Here is a 19,075-nt window from a genome sequence, read left to right on the forward strand (position 1 = left end):
CCTGTGAATGAAGCACTGGGAGCCTTTACTCAACCCACAGCCACCTCACTGCCTTTCCTCACCTCTCTGAGCGAGTCTTTCCTGACGTGTTAAAATCAAGAGGTTCTTGGTGGGACTTCCAGAGCTCTTGTAATGCAAATGATAGTAATGATACTAAAGCTAATAATTGTTATTCTTTAGAGTGAAATGTCAAGATTCCATATTTTCATGTTAATTTTTAGTAGGTAGGTACCACAGTAATCATGTCCCATCCTGTCAGAGAATGTGCACTTCATATCACAGGGACTCTTAGAAATTGTATCAGTAATGAAGTAGCTACTGTGGTACCTGATGGGTTGGTCTTTGACGTACAATAATGTAAAGCGACATGGCAAATTTGGAATGAAGGAGGAAAAACTGTTAAAAAATTGTGAAGGTAGCTATAAATTAATTAATCTCATATCTAAAATGTGGTACTGAGCTGTGATGATAAATAAGATCCATGTCACTACTGTTGGATTGCATGTGTGTAGCTAGGAAAGGAGCTAAAAGGTTGAATCCAGGGGACTGGTTTGTTACTACCTGCCTGGATAGAAAAAGACTATATTGGCAACTGCACCTGCCTTGAAATAGGAGTCTGTGGGCAGTAAGATCAGATTTTGAAGTAGGGTGTCTATCTTTAATTGTTCTGAAATGTAGACTACCCTAGGTAGCACAATACCCCTGAATAGTGTATTTTTGTTAGAAGTACTTTCAAGTAACAAGCATTTTACCTCAAACAGCTCCATTCTTCTCCTCAAAACATTGGCATGACCTTGCTGCCCTTTTGGGCTTGTATTTATTATGCAGTATTACTTAGTAGAAAGCATTGCTTTTAGTTTGTGAAGCAAAAACGTTTTGGGTCAATTTTTAATTGACATTAAGCGAAACTAATGCCATTAAATAACACCCAGAACACAACAAATGCTGCTACTTCAAATTTATACCAGCTTAGCTGAAACCTGAGCCTGAGCCTCTCTTGGTTGATGACTTGTTTGTCTGTTTGATTCCAGCTGCTAACCTCACTAATTTGGATAATCTCGACAGCGCGTTGAGCCTTGTTGAAGACCAGGTGCACAGATCGAGGCAGCGCCACCGAAGGCACGCGACGGAGGACGATTACAACATTGAAGTCCTTCTGGGGGTTGATGACTCAGTTGTTCAGTTCCATGGGAAAGAACATGTTCAGAAGTACCTGCTGACCCTGATGAATATTGTGAGTACAACCCCGCGAACCGCCCTGTGGGAAGGCGCTGAGAGGACCGGGAATGGGTTGGCCCGTTTGAAGGAGACATAACAAATTTCTCTCATGGCAGGAGGTAATAGGAGGGAAATCCAGGCCACTTTCAAAAAAATCAAAAGGGGAGAAGAAAAAAAAAGAAAAAGGGGCCAAGAAAGAAGCTGAGTATGGAACTGTTAAAATGTTCAAAGTCCCACTTACGTGCTTTGGTAGGCTGGGGGCACAGGGTCAGCAGGGGCTCAGGTTTTTGGAAGTCATTACATTTTAGCTGTATATTCCCTTAGTATGAACTTCTTGCTGAGAAACATGGTTTGGAGAACTGTCTTCAAATAAGGTTCTATTAGAAATTTCAATTGTTGTTTTTTTTTCTTTTCACATTTTTAAAACTACTCAGATAAATTCTTTGATTCCTCAACAGCCACTTCAGGTCCCAGGGCACTTCGCTGCTCCTTGTTCACCCCGCAGTAAAGTGTTATGTAGTGTAACACTGAAATTTCTTAAATTGATTTAGTGTTTACTCCATGACTGACATCTTTAGGTTTCCTTAGTTAAATATTTAATCTTCTGAACCATAGTCTGTGCAATAGACTATATAGTGCAGTAGGGATGAAAGAATACACTAGGGAATATTATATTTGAAAGAACCACTTTTTATTTATAAACATGACTGCAGCAGACACAGCAGCCCTCTAGTATCCAACTCAGTAAGCGAGGATACTATTTTGTGGGAAAAGAATCAAGTCTTGAAAAATCATCCCTGTTACAGATCAAAGTCAAAATATATTTCCTTCTTCTGGCCAAAAAATAGAACTGAGTGGCAGCCCCCTTCATAGGCAATTCATTTGGGGATGACTTTCTTCCTTCTCATCCGGAACAGGAGTCTTTTTTCAAAAAAAAAATCCAAAAAAGCTTTAGGTTCAGTGCATGTGTGTTCTCAGTGAAACAGCATTGAGTAAAAAATTGTAGGTCTGCTCTGTTTTTGACAAATGGAGTCTGACTGCTCAAGTTTGCAGTCATGTCAAGAAGATGAGCATGTAGGTGTCTCCTTTGGCTTTACAAACCACAGAGGCAGAAATCCAGGCTATTAGGTACATTTGCCTGGGATGTAGTTTTTCCAAGATGTATTTTTTTAATTATGAAGTTTATTTTTTTCTTTCTTTATTACATTCTTTTAGCAATGTGCAGAATATCACTGTTTATCACTTTAAATGAGAGGTGGAATACGATTTAAGAAAATCCCTTGTCTGATATAAATTCAGTTGCACAAACTCTTTATAACAGCATTATAAATAGTTAAAAACCTGCACTAACATTAGAGTTATGAGGTCCTTGGTGTCTGCTCTGACGGCGGTAAATACATATATTCTAACTGAAATGACATAGTGAATTTCATTTATTTGTGTGGTTTGTTTCCTCTGAGGCTTAAAACAAAGTCTACAGTGAAACAGATGGTTTTACGCATCTCTAAATTAACAAGCCAAACAGGCCAAACCAGGAATGTGGCAAACAGGCCAAAATAGATTAAACATGACTCTTTACTTATCATGTCACTTAAATCTATTTTTAAGAATTAAAATATACAGTAATGGTAAAGAAGCCATAAATGTTCCAGCTCTGGAATATACTTCTTCCTAATTTTAGTAAACCATCCAACACACAAATTGCAAGAAATAACAACTCCAAGCATGCTGTCTCTGCAAGTGGTTTAGAAAGTGCAGCCTGTGTAACTGTACTCACAGGGCACAGCAGCTCTTGGCATAGGCAACAATTGTTCTGTTGAGAGCTCTGAGGTAGAAAAGTGTCTTTTGGGGACTGAGGATGTATCCCATGCCCTGTGCCCAAATTTGAGGAGCTGTTTTAAATCCCCAAGGCCTCTTGAGGAGGCTCTGGATGGTCTTTGGCAGTCATCAGTGCTGTCCTGTTCTTCCCTTCTTCAAAACTCAGCTGGTTTCTAGAGTCTGTATTTGAGCAGAGGGATGGGTGATGGTAACAAGTCCTGTTTCCAGCTCCAGTATAGAGAGGCAAGAGGGGTTTGTTACTGCAGATACCAGGTGGTGCTGGGGACCATTTCATGTTTCTAATGAAATGTGTAGGTCCAAGGTCACTCAAAAAGAAGAGACAGCTACAAAAAATTCCAGCTGTATTTTTAAATGTGGTGGAAGATTCTTCCATAACCATCAGATTGTGTGTTTCTTGCTGATTTTAGGATGTAATCAATTAGCTTCCTACAGCAAGAAGGCATTAAGCATAGAATCAATTAGCTTTGTACAGTAACAAGTTGGTAAGCATAAAATCAAGAATGCATGGTAACTGAATAAAATAGTAGGGAAAGTATTTACTGGAGATAAGAGGATGATCAAATAGTTGAATTTCTGAGGTTTCAGAAATGAAATAAATCCCAGGTGAATTCTCCCTCCTGGGACACAACACCACTTTCCCAAAAGCAACTCCCAGTACAGCTGCTTCTCCCCACTTTGCTTGATTTCCTTGTGAGTGATGGCATGAGCAGTTGTCCTTAACTAACTTCTCCCAGGAATCTTGGGTGGAACCCTACCACCAACCCAACCAAAACAATTTATTTTTTCTTTTCAAGCCCAGTGCAACGACTGTAAATTCAGTAAAATCTGTTTTGTGCTGCTTAAGTGATGTGTTACAGTCCACACCTAAAAGCCATGAAGTGAGAAAAAACCCAGGGGCTGGGTGTCCTGGCTATCTTGAATAGCTGTGCTAATATTTATCCCAAAGTTTGGAAATGAAGTCACTCCCAAACAAATGGTGATAGACGCCAGAGCATTTTTAACATGTTGGGCTGCAGCCACGCATCCCCTGACTGCGCGCCAGCCGTTCCACTGCAGTGAGCTCGGCCTCGTGCCACAGCCTTTCCATCCTCCAGTCATTTCCTCATACAAAAACTCTGGTTTGTCTTGACCTCCTCTCTTTTCTCTGCTCAGCACCCACGGGACGTTCAGTCCACCTTTGGAAAAAATTCCACTGTTTTCTCTGAAGCGCCCCTCGACTGCCTCTCGCTCGCACCATTTTCAGTCGTACGTCATGCTGTGTTTTTTCCTGGGAAGGATATTAGCCTGCACAGTCCTCTGCACTTCCAAGCGTGAGCCCACACATTGCACAAATTAACTTTGTATTTATAGCACGCAGGAGCATTGCCACAGAGGAGAGGGATTTGGGTGGAAACTTGTAGCTCTGTAGTTACTCAAGAACATGGAAGGTAATTCAATTTCTGCAAGAAGGCGTCTCAAAACCCCAGGGATTTTATCTGGTTCTACGAGTGTTTGGGAAATATTGGAAAAGTGCAAGGCATTGTAGAAGTGGCATCTTGTTCCTTGGGAAAAGAAAGGATTTCACTGCAGGATGCTTTGAGAGGGGGAGCAGGGAGCTGAGTGGATGTCATTGAGCTAAATGGCTTGGATGGGTGCACAAACCACAGGACAAAAAAACTGGCTGGGTGGCCAAGTCCAAAGAATGGTGGTGAATGGAACTAAATCCAGGTAGTGGCCAGTCAAAAGGGATGTTCCCCAGGGCTCAGTACTGGGGCCAGCACTGTTTAATATCTTTATCAGTGATCTGGAGGGATTTAGAAGATGTGTGAATGTGGCTCTTGGGGACATGGTTTAGTGGTGGCCTTGGCAGTGCTGGGTTGATGGTTGGACCTGATGATATTAGAGGTCTTTTCCAGCCTAAACCATTCTGTGATTCTAAGGTGGGTGTTGTTGGTAGCCAGCCCCAGTGCTGAAATCCTCTGATCATTTCATAACCCTCTTGAACAGAGATTCCAGGATTAAGCAGGACATTTGCTGCCTGCTGTGGAAGAGCAGCAGACCTGAGACCCCCTCATTTACCAGGCTGGGCCTGCTCTATTGACTAGTGTGACTATTTCAGCTGCTACAATCCTGTGCTTAGGGTCACATCCAGGTTGGATATCTTCAAAACTTCCTGAAGAGTCAGAGGTAGAATATGTGATCTTACAATATTTCAACCATTCCAAATAGCAAATTCTCATCAAACAAGCTCAATTGCAAATTTTTTTTGTGTGTATTGGCTTCATCTGTCTTGACTTCAAGTCTTCCACTTTCATGCCCCTCTTCAAATGGTGGGTTTTTTTCCCAATCAGGCCCCTGTTTTAGCTCTTCCTTGTATCCTTTGTCTTTCTTTCTCCATAATATTCCTCAATTTCTCAACTACCTCATTTTCTAATGCTGGCAATTGTCATCCTTGTCTATTTTTTAGAAGAATTTGTCTACAAAGTAGGTATATTTTTTTATCTTTGGACAATTTTCAGGGGTAAAAATATTTCATTTCCTTTCCACTCCCTTACTGTAAAAGATGTGATATTGCAAAATTTATATTCATGTAACGGATATGTGGCCAAAATATTTGTGATAAAAACCCTATCTCCTCAAACTAGATGGGTGCATAACTGCTGTTATTTCAAAGGCAGAGAGACCCTAAATAGGATTTATGCCTCACTCAGGGCTAGATTTATCTGAGTATTTAGTCATTTACCTGTTTTTGAAATTAGTGAGAATCAGTCTTAAAAATTAGCCTATGGGTTTATGTATCTCCCAGCCTTCAAATGAAACTTCAACTCCAGAATAAATACATTAAATAACTTTTCATTTGAATAACTGAAATCAATGGGAGTTATGCAGCTGGGGGCTTTGGAAAGTCCCTGGAGTCTTTCACCTGCATCTTTCAGCACTACATATGTCTTTGAAATTGTGGCCCTGAGGCGCTGTTGAATATGTTATCTGTCCTCTTTAATAGGATGTACATGATACTACTATTATAGATGAGATTTCTGCTTTCGTTTCTCTGGCTGATGAGGGATGAAGATTTGCAGGTACAGAACAGCAAGTCCCTAATGAGAGGAGAGGGCAGAAATGCCATCGGTTTTCTAACTGACAGTTGGATAAAAACCTTGAAAGCATGTCTAATTCAAGCTGTTAAAAAGAAAGTGATGATTGAATACATTGAAATAATGGGGCACCCTGTCTCCAGAATCATGCTTTTTAAACTAAAAAAGCATTTTTTTTAGATGGGAAGGATAGTTCAGTAATGCGGAATTTGACTGGATTTTTTAAAATTAAATAATTCATAGACACCAATGCTCATTATTTAAAATCAGTTTATTTCAATATGTTCATTTGAAAGCTGAACTAACTCTAAGAAGTTCCACAAATAACAAATATAAGTCCAGCTCTATTCATCTGAGGCACTTCAGCTGTCAGTAGCTGAATTACAGCTTGTTTGAAAGCTTAAACATATGTATGTGAGTTAACTCCACATTTAGGTGGATCATTATAAACCAGTAGCTGTGACTGGTGTGAACAGTGTCTGAAAAGGCCTCATGGGGTTATTTTTGTTCATTATCTTGATTGCCACCCTCCAGTGGAAGTTGTAGTTGTGACTGGGAATTCAGGACCTCCCGCAGGAAAGACCCTCTTAGAACTCTAACAGATTGTGCTCATTTTCACAGGGATATTATTCCCAATGTCAGTTAGATGAACATTGCTCATTATTATTACCTGGAATGTGCCTTGCTGCCCTGTTGGACATATAGGACAGAGCATCACACAGGATTTGGTACCATCCTCAAGGCAGAGGGTAGGTACTGTTAAAAGATAGATTTTTCTTTTACTCCAAATACCAACATGAGTTTTAGCCATAAAGGTTGCAGTCAGGGACTTTTAAGTTGTGACAGTGTGGTTGGTGTGATGGAGTGTGGATAATTAGGATCAGCTTTCAAATTCTGGATGCTTTTCTGAACCAAACCACTTAGATTTGAAGAGGTCACCGTATTTATCGGATTGACACCACACCCCTATCCCTTGTAGTAACATCAATCTGCTTAATTATTTTATGATGCTATAGTTGATTTTATTATTTTATGATGCTATAGTTGATTTTATTACCATGATCTTGAGAGAGTAATTCAGAAAAATACCGAGTCTTTTGGTGCAAAGGTAATTTACAGTGTTTGGAAAAACTTCTCAGAGCAATGGTTTGTGGCAAAAGCAAGGAGTTCCAAGAGCCTATGGGAGGAACTAAGAGAAATAAATTAGTCATGAAGTCAGAAAACAAAGTCTGTGACCTTTCTGAAGCCAGTGTTACAGTCAAAGATGAGATAGAGACCCGTTACATGAAGCTACCTAATGCCTTGCCAACACATCTGCTCAAGGGAATGTTTTTCATTTTGATCAGAAGTAGCTAACTTGGACTTGGTAACATCTACTAACTCTCACACCAGGGAAGGTAAATCAGGACTCAGGCTCATATTTGCATAGAAAATGCCAGATTCTTATATCTTTTTTTGTTAATGTACATTGCCAAGCTCTTCTAAAACTGCCTGTTGCCTCTGGTTTTGAGCAGAATGATAGATGTTTTCCAAATTGGAGATCACAGTTTGACCTTTAAGTTTCATGTGTTTTGTGTGCTTTCATTATTCTTTTTTCTGTGTGATGCTCAACAAAGATTTCAGGAAAAAAAGAGTTCCTCTTTGAGGAAATTAGGAAATGCCTTGTAGGGACTAGAAAGAGAGACTTGGGAACCCTGGATTTTGCCTGATGACTTTCTGTGTGACCACGGTACATCCACCCAAGGAATTGATGTAATGTTATTCCTGTGGGATTAAGATAAAGCTTTGGGAATGTTAGAAATGCTACTCTGGGATTTTCAAAAGCACGAAGGAGGTGATGAAAATTGAAGAGGGTAGTGGTGTTTGAAGTGGGACCACAGAAATATAAAGTGAGAGGGGAATGCTTTTTGGAGGGTCAGATTACAAAAGTTTGTGCTCAGTATCCACCATGACATTTCTGGTTCCTATTCTGTAATTCAAAACAGACGTTTCTTACAGAAATAGACAATCACTGGATGCCCACCAGGCACCGAGGCTTTGCTGCAGATAATTACGATCTGATGAATGAGCTGCGTCTCGGGCTGGGCTCTAACAATGGTTTGCCAGGAGCTCTGCCATCCCACGGGGAAGGAGCTGATGGTCTCCAGCTCCTCCAGTATCTCTCTGGTAGAGACCCACACATGGTCCCTGCTCTGCCCGGGAGCACGTAGCCATCGGTAGTTTCTGCAACAGTAGTTGAGTAAGGATGCTGGGTGATCAAAGAGCAGGCTAATCAGGCTGGATGGATCAGCAGTTTGTGGCAGCTGGAAAACCAGATGCATCTTGTTTTGTGCCCTCTCCAAATGGTCAGATGAGCCCTCTGACGGCCGCTGTCGCTGGGTCGGAGCCGTTTGACATTGATGGTGGCCTGAGGTGGAAACTATTAGATGTCCACAGGGTGTGTGTGCTCAGGAGCCCGAGGAAGCGGCGCCCACCCGAGCGTAAGGCACAACCCATGGAGCTGCAGAGGGTGTGCCTCGGGATGAACACGATGATTTATGGTTCAGCGGGATGGAGCCGTGGTTGTGTTGTGACGAAGAGGGCTGCCTTTTGCATAGCAGATACCAACAAACTTTGCAAGGCTGAGAACTCCTTCAAACTGCATGAATGAGTTTGCCCATGACTTGCCAAAATGTGCAGATTGTTCTCCTATTGTGCATCGGTTTAATTAGAGATTGAGGGAACCACCTGACTTTCCCTAAAAGCCCTGCCAGCTCTATCAGCAGGTAACCTGCTCTGTACCAGGACTTGCAGAACTGCAGGCTAGTGATTACTATTTGTGTTACAGCAGCTTTCAAAATTCCCTTTTAGGATTGGGGCCTGCTTTGCTCAATACTAAAAACTTTCCAGTGCTGCTTTTACAAAGCATGAGGCACCTCACAGGCTCCTGGCTTGCCTTTAGTTTTTTGATGTATTCTATGTGCTTACTGTGCTGACTTGAAACTTGCTCAAGGCAGAAGAATTATAAAATTAGCAGGGAGGGACAGATGAAAAAAGTAAATGAAGTCTTTGTTTTTCTTATGAAGCACCAATCTGTGCCAGCCTGATTTCTAAACAGAAACTTTAAATAGAAATGCATGTTTTCCTTTGAAATATCCCAGAAAAAGAAAGCAAAGTTATCCCAAAATAGTTAGTGAACTACAATAGCTTGATGAAAGTCTCTTTAGAGTGTTTCACTGCACTTTGAATTCTTTGAGATTTTCCCAGCCTTCTTCATCACCCTCTATAAATGCTGAATCACTCTAGGACATCTAACAGGATTTAATGCATTCACCACCTTCAGTTCAGGAGCTGTGATTTTGGGATAGTCTCTGTCCTTTCTATTCCTATGCAGCAACTTAATTTTAGATGTACTGATCCAGGATCGTACTGATCTGTTGGTATGAACTAGGATGTCCTACTGAAGTACATGGAGATGCAGTACTGTGAAAGTACTATGCACTTGTTTTCACACCTATGTGTATTTATTGCACGGACTTCTGAACATGTATATCCACTGCCTGATTACCTCTGATTTGAAAGAGTAAGTTTCAAAGTTGTGAGTTGCTCTCAAGTCTGGAGCTTTCTGATTCCACACATTGGTTGGTCATTTTCTGCCCTATACATTGTGCTGCATTATCTTGACTCTGCTTTCCTATTGAAATAACAGGAGGAAATTTGGTGAATCTGATCGTGGAGGCAACTGTGTGTGCTTTTCATGAATGTTTGAGAGCACAACATTCAGCTGCTTGGATTTTGTATCTTTACTAGCTTCCTGAAACAAATAAGTGCAATTTAGGCCATGCTGGAAAAAAAGAAAAGAATCTATTTCAGTATGTTATCTATGTGCAGTGAGACACTACTAGCAAAGTCACAGTTTAGCTTAGAGAAAGATGCTCTGTGAAGAGAGGTTGGACTCATCCTGATTAATGAAACCAAGACCCAGAGCTTTGAATTGGCCCACTGTCTTGCACAAAATTCAAGATCCCAAGAGAACCAAGCAGCTTTTTACAGTGCCTGTGCTTTTCTGTTCATTCACAGTTTGTTTGTTAGATGTCATTTGCATGAACAGTCAGGCAGTGTTTTAATTCTGTTCCATCGACGTTTTCAAGCCAAGTTTCCCTTTGGCACAGAACAGCGATACAGTTGTTCGGTTACTCAACTATTGTTAAAAGAGGCTTAGGTTAAGAGAGAGAGAGCAATTTGGATTATGCTTTATGAACTAATTAAATACTTATTTACATGCTGTGTTTGCTGTCCCCTGTACACAGCAGTTCTGGTTTAGGACTCATTTCATGTATGGGTAATTTACAGCTTATTTCAACCTCATATCCATGTGCTTTCTTCTCACCACATGAAGAGGGAGGCAAATTATTATCTCTGAGTCCCTTGACAATGCACAAGGGTCTTTTTCCTGGGTGAAAGAGTTTTTGTAAAGCAAAATATGTATTTATATCTTACCTCTTTATAATCTCTGTTCAGCAATGGTCCTCAGAGTAAAAATAAGAGATTTTTTAAATTATTGGAATATGAAGTTAGCCTTCTCGAGTCTTATTTAGACATGTAAAGAGATTATCCAATTTCTAGAGGCGTTGTTTACAAAGTACATCTGAACAGATCAGCTACTTCTACATCCGAATGAAAATAGCAGCCCCTGAAGCCAATTATAGTCATGGGTTCCTCATCCACCATCTTCCAGCCAAGGATCTGCTTGCTCATCAACCAGCAACAAGCCTGGATTCCAGGCATCCCCCAGCATGTTCTCCAGGTGCCTGGGCAGGTGACCTGGAGGGTGTGAACCTGCTCCTGGAGCTGTGGTTCAACCACACCACTTCCAACCCATCAGCACAGGATACTCAGGACTGTTGAAAACTTGGACATCTACCAAGCATAAAATAAAGCCCTTCTATCAAAAAATACGGATGAAATGAATTAAAATTCACTTTAAAATGTCAACGGGGATTGCTTAGCAAAGCCTACACTGATGCATTTAATTTTAATGATTTTTGCAGAGATAAAAGATGGGCCATTAAAACTGGGGCTGATGAAAGTAACAGGATGTTATTTACTGTGTTTCAAATGAAAGGTTTTCTGAAAGTTATTTATTAGCTTGGAGTAATGAATCTAGTTTGCAGGAATAAATGAAATTTAGGTCCAGCCAGCAAAGCAGTCCAGTTTGGTGCAACCTTTACCAAGGCAAGGAGGTTTTAGGAGAGGCACTTGCCTTGCAGGGAATCTCATCTGCCTCTTCTAATTCGTAAAGCTAAACCCCTGCCACTTGGCTGAGTCTCATGCAGTCTTCATCACTGAATACTTAAATCAGCCTCTTTAACAGTTAATATTTGCCTAGCTTGTGTGTCATAGTGTTTCCTCAGTAATCATTATTCATCCACATTTCATTCTCTAAATATTTACAGTTTTCTTTTCTGTGTTCCTGGGGTGATTTTCCCGCGTGCGTGTTTAGTTATGTAGCTCTACTATTAAAAAAAAAAAAAAAGGACAGTTTTAATTTGCTGGCATTTTGTAGCTTTTGTTCTGCTTACAGAGTTTAACAATGATGAGTTTTGACAGACAACAAAGCCAGCCCATGTGCCCGACCAGCTTTAGGAGGGAGGTATATCCTCTTGGCAGAGTGTGAGGTGATGGGTCCCAGATGGAAGAGTTGGTGCAGCTGAGCTGGTTCAGTGAATTGCTCTTGGGAGAGAGGTTCTGTTCCTCTGCTCACTGTCCCCTTCCCCACATACAGAGAGATATTTGGGATTCTGCCTGGATGACTGCTCCAGGCTCCAGCAGGCACACACGGGTCAGCTCCGCTGCATCATGTAGGTGCACCATGATACCTCCAAGTCCATTTAGGCTGGCGCTTATGTACCTGTCAATCTGTCAGTCTCCAATTATGTGTTGATCTTAAATGATTTCTTGAATTATGACCTGTTGGGAGGCTACAACAGAGTCTGGAAAAGAGAACATTCCATCTTGCATTAGTGGGGTTTTTCATGTTTTATATATGAACACAAACTGGTCTCTGGACTAATGACAAAGCATAAAAGGTACTGCTGTATCACTGCTTTCATAGTTACTTGCTGCCAGTACCATCATTAAAGTGCTGAACTCTTTTGCAGGTTAATGAAATTTATCATGATGAGTCCCTGGGTGCTCACATTAACGTTGTCTTGGTGAGGATAATCCTGCTGAGCTATGGCAAGGTAAGTAAAGGTTAATTTAAATGGAGAATATCAATATCTATAAACTTCATTTGTTTATGAACAGTGTAGTTACTGGTGACTGGTATTGGTTTTGTATTGTAATTCATATATTGTCCTTACCAGTCTATGAATATAAAGAACTTTTATGTTTATATATATTTGTTTACCATTTGAACTACACATTTCAAATAATTTCAGTTTCTTCTGGGTTTTCCCTTTCTCATTCGAAATTGTTGCTTAGTTGTGGCAGTCTGTATTTTCAGATTTGTTTGGAACAATCCACAAAACATAGAGAGCATTTTGGTTACTAAAGAAAACACAAGGTGTTCTGGTAGAAGTGTATGTAAGTGACAATAAAAACAAGATCAGTTCTGCAAGATGCTGAAGGCTACAGCCTCTTTCTAAGAACTCATTTATACTTGTGCTTATTATCAGTGGGACTATACATGTACTTAAAGTTAAATGGGAGTTCTGTGGAATAGGGGCTGGAAGGCAAGAGCTCTGCAGATCAAATCTGTAATAAGGAATATTAAGTGTTTTTTCTTTCACTGTTCCTATGGAAGGGGTTACTCCACAGGCAAAACTTGAGTACAGAGAAACAAAATGTTAAATGCATTTCAAAAGTATTGATCAGTTCACTACCTGTGCCCTATTATTGCCACATCAACATCAAATTCCATGGAAACAGGAAGAGGGCGTTTTAAGTCTGTTGATAAATGCTTTGGTTAAGGACGTGTGATTTTAGTGCTCTCTAACACAGCAGCATGCCCAGCTGCTCAGGGTGGAGTGTTAGAGTCTAAGGCACCTTTCTGTGACTGGAGTTGCTGGCATTTGCATGCTCATGTAGTTCTTCTGGGTTCTGGAAGACTCTGTCTGTTCGTGGAAGTTGCTGGAATGCTGTCGGCAAAAAGCTGGTGCAGATGTGTCAGTGGTGAAGCTCCACTGACATTCACCCATTTACTCTGCTCGATATCAGCTGAGAATTTTCTTCCCTGGTGCAAATGAGGGAGCTCTGAGGTTTAGTCTGGACTCTGTTGGAGACTAGTTACCTGGATTTTGGTTAATTTTTTTTATTGGAGCTTCCCCGTCTGGGAGCTAAACACAGGAATTCATCTCTGCTTTTCCTGCAGTGATATAGGTGATGATGAAGTTACATGTTCTGGATAAGCTTAATCAGGTGTATGTCCTAAAATAAAAGGTAAAAAAGGTCATATTTGCCATTTTGTGACCGAAAGTTCATGGTGTGTGTAGTTAACATTGAATTACAAAATAAATGAAATATCTTTGTGATAGCTGTAACAGCAACAATTAGAGGGATTGCAGACTGACTAATCTCATAAAAATCTGAGGTTGCAATATTGGTGGAAGCCAACAGAATTAGTACATGGGCTAGTCACTTCTTTGCAGTCTTTAGTTCCTGGGTATTTCATAATTGTTATGTGTCTATCTTCAGCTCTATAAATCTGTACCAGTCTGAACTCTGATAACTTTGCCATTTTCCTGATGGTAGACAGTAACTACAGCAGTCTTCATTCCCTTTTAAGAATCTTTATTTTCTTGTGAAGAGCAAAGACTTGTCCACTTATAATTTGAAAGTTATCGACTTCATATTAATCTTATTTAGAGAGGAGAGTGGGGTGGAGGACAGAAGTCATCACTTCATGGTGGGTCTTTGGCCACATCACAAAAGCAGCAGTTGCAGGTAGCACTGTGTAATCTGCTTGTGGATGCTCTGCTTGGAGATTCTAAATCCATAATCTGCACTGGACAATGTTGTAGCTTCTGAGCTGTCCTGCTGGTTTCAGAAGGCCATAAAGTGTCATAATTCCACTGTCACAAGCTTGCCCTAAATAGCCAGGAAGATAATTTTTCTTGCATTTCTATATCTGATTCTTATTTACATGAAAGGCAATTTATGGCTTCCTGAAAAAAAGTAAAAACTATGTAAAAGATATAATTTCAAAGCTTCTCTATGGTGTGGGGACCTGCATGCCATGGCTGTATAAGAATACATTCTTTTATGTTCCTGTATTTAAAGCTCCTGATCAGAGGACTAGTACTGGGAAGTAGAAGGTGAGGAGATTTCTCCTCAGAGGTTTGGGATTATTTAGCCGTGGAAAAGCAGACAGAAAAGATGTATCATTCTTACTTTCATAACTTGTTCTGAGGAATTAGAACAAAGCCTTCAATACTTTACTATCCCACATATCAGTATTAACAATTTTTCAGGAATATATATTCAAAGTACATAATACAAGAAATGCAAGTTTCTTGCATGTGCAAGTTAAGGCAGTGCATGAATGAAGCAGCCTGGTTGGCTTCACAGTATGAAAATATTATCCCAGTCTTGTTTGAGTAAGATTTCTTTTGAAAGCATGGAGCTGATATCTTCAGATTCATTTGCTTCACTGCAGGCAATTTATATATATTATCAAGGGTGCCATTTAAATAATCATAATAATTACATTATGGTTCTGTAATTGATGAAGTATGTACCATCAACGTCAGTTTTATGACAGCACTCTCAGCTGTTGCCAATTCTCCACCCCTGAGAAGCCTTCTACTGTATTGTGGGTTTTTTTTAGAGGATTATATTATTTTATACAATATATCATCTGTTGATAAGAATAATATGGACAATACTTGAGTTGCATAGCAACCAACCTTTCACTGGTTCTTGCTTGAAGGTACTCCACTCCTTCAAATGTACTTATTTTTTAATGTTCTCAAACACAGGCAACTGTACATTCAGAAGTTTCAGTAATTTCAGGAATTGCATTAATTGCCCTGGTAGGGTGAAAAAATGGAAGACATTCCTTGGTGATCACATGCTGAAATTACTTCAGGGACAAATTCAAGAGATCTGACATGGTTTTACTGAACTAGTACTTTGTGAGTTATCACCTCTGGACTTCGAGGTTTATGGCAGGTTGAGCCCTGCCAAGGAGCACCAGGCTTGGGTGGTGTATTTGGGGAGCAGGTAGAGTGTGGCTGGGCTGTGGCTGGAGTAGGTTTGCAGGAGCCACCAGCCCTTCCCTGACTCCCCACTCTTCTCTCAGTACTTCAAACTGATGATGTACCAGAGGGACTGATGTGAAGGTTTCAGCCATGCCTGGTTGCTGCCCACTCATTTATCAATTCCACCATTAGGATAGAAAAATGTGTTCTGCGAAGGCTGCTTCATATCTGCAGTGGCTCCAGAAGCCCCCATGGATTTCTCTGCGTTTTCTTGACATTGACTCCCAAAGTCCCAGGCTCTTGTGATGGGGTGGGATACTGCAAATAAGTAAACAGGGTACATGCAGTGCATTTTTCTTCAAATGGGAAAAAGATGAGCTGGCTCGCTTCTGCCTTTTTGACTTCAGTAGTAGGAAGATTGGTTCCAAATTTTGGAAGCTGTGGATACATTTGAGATTAATATAATTCAATGTTTGGGCAAATTATTCCACTTAGACCTATTTTGGTTGTAAGGGCTCTGTAATCCAGCTAGCTCTAGGATACTGAGGGAAATAAGCAGAGCAACCACGATCACCAAGTGCAGAGGAGGTGGCAAGAGATGAGCTGAGAATGCATTTAAAAAATCCTGACTGGTTATTATAAAATTTGTTTGGAAACATTTAAATCCTGAGCACTGCATAAAATCCTCTCATCGCCTCTTTGAGGTGGATGAATAAAGATTATTATTCCCACTTCACAGCTAAAAAAACAACGATGTTAAGAGTTATTTTCCAAGGCCACACGGAAGGCCACTGGCAGGCTGGGGATAAGACCTCATAAATTCCTGGCTCCAGCCCCACGGTCTGTCCATTGACAATGGTGACTCTGTGTGCAGATGAGCTGCCCTTGCACAGCACAGGGAAAAGCACACATATTAGCTGGGATGGGTGTAATTAATACAGTGATTAATGAAAAAAAATCAGAGTTTTGCAGGAACTGCAGGGGTTTAATAAATGCAGCCACCTGAGGATTTCTGAGGGTTATTTCTTGGGAAATGTGAATGAGGCAGTGCAGGAACCCCTGAACTCTCCTTTGGAGCAACATGCACTGCTGGAGCCACCTGTATTCAGGCTGGAGCAGGGTGAGATAGGCTGAGAGATGGTGTGTCTGCTCCATACTCATCTGGAAGTGCAACTAGTAAGGAGAGAAAAGCCACGTAAGCTATAAACCAGTGTTGGCCCCAGAATGAGTGGCTGGACTCTGGCTGTGTGTTACCTTGGTCAAATTGAAAGAGGAACCTGACCACCAAGGCAGAGAGACTTTCAAAAAGATTAGGGGAGGGAAGAAAATCCAAATGGCTTTAAGATGGCAGGTCAGGAAGAAGGTACTGTTGGCTGGATGCCTAAAATCTCACAGGACAGGACGGTTAACTGAGAAGGATTTTTCAACTGTGTATGTCTGAGATGTTAGCAGAGCTCCTGCTGCCTTCATTTGGGACAAGATTTTACCTTTGATATTTTCATAAAATGATGCTCTCTTTATCTCTGCCATCTGACCTTTTCATGTCTAAGCTCAATACAAGCAAGGAAGATGTTCTTGGTTCAGCCAGGATGGAAAGTGCTGCTTTGATCTGAATCAGTTTCTTCTCTCTGTTTCCCAGTGGGAGGCCTTGGAAGGACAAACCAGGTTGACCCCTTAAATCTGGTGTTCATCCTTACCATTTTGCTGTTGGCCCCCGGATGGAGGGAAAGGGATGAGTGCCTCCACCCATCTCCACTTTTCCCAGGAAAATGCCAAAACTCTGGCTGAGAGCATTTGTGCCTGGCAATGTAAGGAGGTTCTTAGCTGCACATTATGGTCACAGAACAGCTGTGCTTGGAATGGACCTCTGGGCATCATCTAGTCCAATTCCCCTGCTCAACACAAGGTCATTTGGAGCAGCTTGTTCGGGACCTTGCCCAGCTGTATTTTGAATATTTCCAGAGACTTCATAGTCTCTGGGCAACCCTTCCCAATGTTTAGCCATTTTTAGAGTAAAACTACAGTAACACTCCTAAAGGCTTTTTTTCTTGCCCATTGCCTCTTGTCCTTTCTCTGGATACTACTGAGAAGACTGTCTCAGTCATCTTTATTCCCTGCCCAGTAGCTACTTATATACGTTGAGAGTTTCTCCAGCCTCTTCTTCTCCAGCCTCTCCTTGTATTAGAAGGTCACTGATGTGAACTGAGTATCTTAGTTTTCCACTGACATTGGTAGATGCAGAAGACCTGAAAGAATCAGCAGGAATCAAGCCCTGATCTTGCAGTGCGCTGCACAAATGTGTCTGAAGATGGAGTTGTTGACCCCAGCATTTGGCCAACTCCAGTGTGGCCAAACCAGTTCTGCACAGACTGAGTTGAACTGAGTTGCAAGGCCAGAACCTACTTATTATACAGCATTTTGGCTGCTGTTCATGTTTTTGCACTGTTTTCATATGCTTAGGGTAGGGATAAAGAGAAGAGATATTGTCCCTCCTGTTTTTTATCTGGGTGAATTGTTGAATTCCCTTATTTATGTATTAGACTCATAGCTTATAATTTCCTAATGTGTTTTGTTGGGACCTTGAAGAATGTGGAGCTGGCTGATAGCATAAACAGTACTTTGTATTCCTGATCTGCTTACATTTATACAGAATTAGAGACTGAAAAATGTTTACAAACTGCTGCCATAAGAAAGCTTTACAAATCCTTTGAATGCGAAATGACAGTTTGCTGAATGAGCTATTTTTGTTAGTTCAGTTACCATGGACACTCAATAATTGTATTTATTTATTTTTTCCTTGTCTTGTTCAGGATCAGAGAAGAATATAGAAAATCTAATCCAATATCCAATGAACAATAGGAGTGCCAAGTAGAAGCAATGTAAACAGGTTTTTTTGCAGAGACTTTACACATTCAAGAAGGGAAAGACATATGTTAAATTGTTTCCCGAATGTGTGCACTGCTCTGGTCCAACTTTTGCTACCATAGTTTGAAGCCTATCATGTTAAACAAATTTCTGCTCCTCCTGGAGCTACTGAAGAGCTGCAAAGCCTTCTCCGTTGGTACTCTTGGAGCACCACCTAATGGATGAGTTAGGAAAGGTTCTGACCAGACTAAATTTCTTATGTTCTTATCATCAAGTACCTGCTAATCAACACCCTTGCAAGCTTGTACCCAGTGATGCCAAATGGCAGATAAATAAAACAGTTCATTAAGGGGAGCTGCCATTTTGTGGTGATACTTGTCTGTCTTTCACATGGGCTGGCAGCTTGAACATTCTTGAAAGGTTTGGGTAGAACATAGTCTAAATTTGCAGATTTCTTCTAAGATGACTTTGAAATTGTTAAAGAAAAAAAAATCTCATATTTCTCACTTGTCCAACAATCCCCACAAGTATCTGTAGGACCTTTCAGTCAGCTTCATGAGTGACTTGTTCTTCAGTGTCTTCATACAAGAGAACTGAACATCACACTGATAACTTCCCAAAGGACAAGACAGATGGCAAAGATGGCTCAAAGACCTCTCTAGTGACTCTCAACACTTTCTCAATGCCCTTCTTTGCCTCTGTGTATGAATGGTAGTTGCAGCTCAGTTGTCTTCTATTTTTTTTTTAGGTTTTTTCTGCTGTTTTCATCTAAGGAAGGGAGTGAAGAAGAACAGAAGGTAGAATCAAAAAAGGAATGCAAATGGAAAGCATTGGTAGATGTTGAGTTTCCCAGAGAAAGGGCTTCAGCTGATTCTTTAGGGCAGATTCTCCTCATAA

At 40.8% G+C, this 19,075-nt stretch overlaps 1 protein-coding gene across 1 annotated transcript in view; it reads left to right on the top strand.

The window, feature by feature from the left end:
• The window catches only part of ADAMTS2 (ADAM metallopeptidase with thrombospondin type 1 motif 2), a 170,705-nt gene that overhangs the window by 114,293 nt on the left and 37,337 nt on the right, over window positions 1-19,075 (top strand). The window contains exons 4-5 of the mRNA XM_027643112.1: window positions 1,032-1,234; window positions 12,272-12,355. Of these exons, the coding sequence (XP_027498913.1) occupies window positions 1,032-1,234; window positions 12,272-12,355 (287 nt within the window). The remainder of the gene's footprint in view (window positions 1-1,031; window positions 1,235-12,271; window positions 12,356-19,075) is intronic.

Source organism: Corapipo altera, unplaced genomic scaffold, assembly GCF_003945725.1.
Source record: "Corapipo altera isolate COAL_440 unplaced genomic scaffold, ASM394572v1 75, whole genome shotgun sequence".
Classification (NCBI taxonomy): Eukaryota; Metazoa; Chordata; class Aves; order Passeriformes; family Pipridae; genus Corapipo; species Corapipo altera.